Source organism: Trypanosoma cruzi, genomic scaffold (assembly GCF_000209065.1).
Source record: "Trypanosoma cruzi strain CL Brener 1047053517187 genomic scaffold, whole genome shotgun sequence".
Classification (NCBI taxonomy): domain Eukaryota; phylum Euglenozoa; class Kinetoplastea; order Trypanosomatida; family Trypanosomatidae; genus Trypanosoma; species Trypanosoma cruzi.
Window position 1 is genome coordinate 1 of NW_001849503.1, and position 4,561 is coordinate 4,561.

Genomic DNA, 4,561 nt, shown 5'->3' on the forward strand with positions numbered 1-4,561 from the left:
CGCAACAACGCCGGGTGATCGCCGAGAGGGCGCTGGCAGCGGCGGGCAGCGTGTTCAACCTGATCGTGAAGGACCCAAGCAGCACACCCTTGCAGCCGCCGAACACCGCCGCAGCGTCGCAGCGAATGACTATCGTCTCGTCGACAGCAATGAAGTAACCGCGGTGCACGGGCACAGCCAGCTCCAGGACGGTGGACGGATTCGTCGCGTTGCGCTCCCACGTCGCGTTGCTCAGCATCGCTCCCCACGGACCACCAAACCCGCTCGGCTGCGCCGTGGACACCGGCACAAAGCTCAGGTGCGTGCCGAGCCGCGGGTCGCGTGCCCAACGAAACGGTGGCGGCAGCGCCACCATTAGCCATGTCGGGACGGCGCTCCCACCGCCGCGAATGTCGTTCTGCGTCAGTTTCCCACCAGCCGCCGTCGTCGTCACGGCGAGCGTCGGGCACGCCACGTCGCTCCACCACAGCGTGCTGCTCACCGATGCCGTCGGGGTCCGCGTGGGCGGCGGCGCCACCGTCTCCGTCACCTGCAAACTCTCCGTCGAACTGTACTGCGTCGGACTGTAGTGCGTCGTGCTCAGACTCGGCGTCCCCGTTGGCGTCAGGCTGCGCGTCGCCGTGTGGCTCAGCAGCGGCATGCCGTGCGTGCGGTTGCACCCGTCCACGTGCGGCAGGTGCATCGGCAGGCAGTCGCGCCCGTACCCGCCCTCAGCACAGCGGCAGCCGCACGACCCCGACATCGCCCTCGTCGCAGCAGTAAAGCAGCTTACGTCGGCGTCGCACACGCCACACGCCACGGGACGGAATTCCCCGATGATGCCGGCGGACCTGTAGTCCATCGGCCGCAGCGCCTGCCCGTTGAGCGTCAGGCACCCCACAACAAACTTCCGGCCGGCACCCACAAGCGCAACGGTGCCGTCCATCACAACGGGCCCGCTGCCGGCATTCCCGTGGAGCGTCAGCGTGCTCCGCACGAGGTCCGCACTGCGCGGGTACGACGGCACCGACAGAAGCCTGCCGCTGATGCTGTTGCCGCGCACCGAAAGCCACGAACCGGACACAAACGACGCCGACCTCCGCAGCTCCAGCAGCGCGCCATCGGTCAGCGCACCGGCGTTGTCATTCACTACGACGGCGGACGCGTTGGCCTCCACTCCGCTGCCGAATACCAATCCATGCGCGGCGTACACCTGGCTCCCCGACACGCGCAGCACAGCGCCCCCAGACGCAACCACGCGCGCACTCGCGTAAAACGCATATTCGCCACCGAGCACAGCCGCATCCAGCGCGACACCGCCGCCGACGAGCTCCAGCACAGCGTCGTCCACCACCACCGTCCGCCCACCAGTCATCACCGTCACGAGAGCAACGCCGGACACAACCAGCACGGACCGCACGAGTCGCAGGCCTGACAGCACCAGCACCGGTGCGTACGGCGAGGACTGCGAACCGGGAAGATACACAAGTGGCGTCGGCCTCGCGGCAACCAGCAGGGTGTCCGTCACCGTCAGCACAGATCCCGCGGGATACGTGCCGGTCAGCACAAGTGCACCGTTCAGCGCCTCCACATCGCACACGGACAGCTCCACCGGCCCGCTCTCGTCGCTCCCCGCCGCCCCCGCACCGCGCAACGCTCCTCCGCCCATCACGTACAGCACGGCACCGTTCAGCAGCGACACGTTCTGCACAACAATCCGCACGCCGTCCCGCGCCATCCACGGCACGTAGAGCACAGGACTCACGCCGTCCAGCACAACGTGGCGCAGCGTCATCTCGCTCGCACCGGCAGGCACAACAAACACCGACTGCACCGTCACGCCCTCGCGGAAGAACACACTCGACGCAGTGCCCACAGCGGGCGGCAGTGCGGGAGCTCCCACAGGCACGCACACCTCGCCGTACCCGCCGCTGCCGCACGCGCACACGCACACACCGTTCCTCATGCTCGCAGACGCCGTCCCGGGCGCGTAGCAGTGCGTGTCCCTGTCGCAGGCGTCGCACCCAACAACGTCGATGCTCCCAGCGTCGCCAAATCCAGCCGCAGCGTACTCCTCCGCCGTCGACAGGACACGTCCACCGGCGTCGTTGCACGCCACCCTCAAATGCGCCCCAGCCGCAAGCGACAGGCTCACCGACACCATCCGCGGCAGCAGCGCTCGGTTGCGCACAAAGCTCAGCGTGCTCCCAGCAGCGGTCACGGCGCCAGCGGCGTAGAGCATCTCCCTCGAGCCGCCGTCGTGCACGTTGTCCTTCGCCAGCAGCATCGACCCGCCGGCCAGGCTCACCGTCGAATAGAACGCCACCGCGTAGTCCTCCGTCGACAAAAAGTCGCTCCGCACAAGCGCCACAGCGGAGCCCGACACGCTCACAGCCCCACGCACAGACACCGCGTGCTTGCACAGCAGGAAGTCGCTGTCAACAAATGCCACCACGGAGCCGCCGCTGGCCGAAACACCGCCTTCCACCGACACGCACAGCCCCAGCGCCGTCTGCACCAACAGCCCGTCCAAGTACAGCGCACCGCGCGACGACAGCGCCACGCCGCCAACCACCAACACGCCAACAGCGTCACGGAACACCGCCGCCACATGCGTGCGCGCAATTGTCAGCACGCTCCCCGTCAGATTCACGCTGTGCACCACGAGGCACGCGGAGAGGTCGCCAAGATCGTAGTCGCCGCGGTACGCAACGCGCTTCTCCGCGATCAGCACCGAGTCCACCACAGCGACGCGCGAGCCCGGCGGGAATCGGTTCGCCACCAGCGCACCGCCGCCGGAGCGCGACTCAAGCCCGCTGACCAACACATCAACGCGCTCGTCAGCAGGCGGGTCGGACAGCCACCCGACAACGTACAGGCTCGCTCCGCCCACAAACGTGCAGTTCGCCAGCGTCACGTTGCGCACGCTCCCCGACATCGACCCCACGTCCACCACGACGTCCGCCGCAAAGGTCACACCAACGTAGCACGCCACCGACGTCCCGAGGCCGGCGTTCACCTCCACATCCACACTCACGTCCCGCACGCACAGGTCGACGCCGTCGGTGCTCGGTGGTTCGGGGACAGCGACAGGCAGGCACGCATCGCCGTGGCCGACCTCCGCGCACGTGCAGGCGCAGCCATCTCTCGAAACCGTCGTCGTGTACGCGGGGAAGCACGACGTCGCGAGGGCGCATGGGTCGCTGCACGTCAGAATGGTGGCATTGTACACGGACGGGATGACGTAGTTCACTTCCTCCTCGCCGTTCACAGTGTTGCACCCAGCCACAATAGCTCCGTTCGTGATATCGCGGGACCCTTTGGGTATCCGTAAAACTGTCGGCGTGACCGTGCTGGACATGAATCGGTTGCCGGACACAGACACCGTGGAGTCGCGGAGATTCACCGTGGGGCTCAGGAGTGCAAACGCATCCGATGGGGATTCACGGCAGAGGTTGTCGCTCAATTGCAGCCAGGAGTTGTAGTCGATGCAGGAAGGGTAGCTCAGGAAGAACGCGACCGAGATTCCCTGCATTTCGTTGCCCTGAAACACAACCGCTGACCGGGACTCCACACGTAATGCCAAAATTACTAATAAAAAGTACTTCACCGGCCTCGACACAACGTTGCCTCGGATCACCACGGCAGAGTCGTTCAGCACCTTCAGCGAAAATGACTGGCTAGACCCCTCAAGATTAATCAGCGTGCCGTCACTGCCAGCCATATGAAACACGTTGCCCACCACCGCAAAAACGGAGTGCCACGACACGCTCAGCGCAGATCTGACAACGTAAAGAGCACTTGACGATGCCCCCACGCTCTCAAACACATTGCCACTGAACACCACCGCGGAGTCATTGCTGATCGCCAGTCCATTCATCGCAACACACGACGGGCTGTCAAGGCCCAAACCCGACCGAGGGATCAGCCTCGTGACCGTGAAGCGGTTCCAGCTGATCGTGATGTTCGTGTGCGGTGGAAACACACCCTCCGGGCTGAGCAGCGCGTCACGAAAAGTGTTGCCGGTGACGACGATGTTCAGCGACCCCACAAAGGCGTACGCGCTGCCCAAAAGCAACAGCACGGCGCCGTCCCTCCACGTGCATCCATCGAACATGACATTCGCCACGTCGCCCGTCATCGCCCCAAGCAGCACCGTCAGTCTCATGCCGCCCCCGCTGAACGTCACGTTGCGGTAGCACAGCCACGACTGCCCACTGCCCACTGCCTGCGCAACCTCGGGGTACACAATGTCGCTGATGCACTCACCCACCGGCGGTAACGGTGGCGTGGGTGGTGGCGGTGGTGGCAGTGGTGGCGATGACGATGGCGGCGGGCCAGCAGGCACAGGCGCCGGGACGCACACATCGCCGTGCCCTCCAGCAGCGCACTGGCACTTGCAGTCAATGACCGCCGTCGTCAGCGGGGCAAAGCAGTCGCCGTCCTTCGTGCACTCCCCGCACGCGGTAACCGTCGTCACGTTGGTGATGCCGTGGAGCTCCAGTTCTGCTGCCGTCGTCACCACCCGTCCCGCGACCGTCAGGCATCCAGCAACGAACCGGTAGCCGGCGTCAGCCCGCTT

At 65.8% G+C, this 4,561-nt stretch overlaps 1 protein-coding gene across 1 annotated transcript, besides 2 other annotated features; it reads right to left on the reverse strand.

The window, feature by feature from the left end:
* On the reverse strand, window positions 1-4,561 carry Tc00.1047053505967.19 (dispersed gene family protein 1 (DGF-1), putative; the record flags this gene model as incomplete). Its single annotated transcript, XM_798398.1, has 1 exon — window positions 1-4,561. A coding segment is annotated over one exon (4,561 nt), but the record flags the coding sequence as incomplete, so codon positions are not given.
* Window positions 1-4,561: a sequence feature (areas not merged during assembly with more than two copies in the genome that could not be assigned to a particular haplotype).
* Window positions 4,253-4,315: a microsatellite.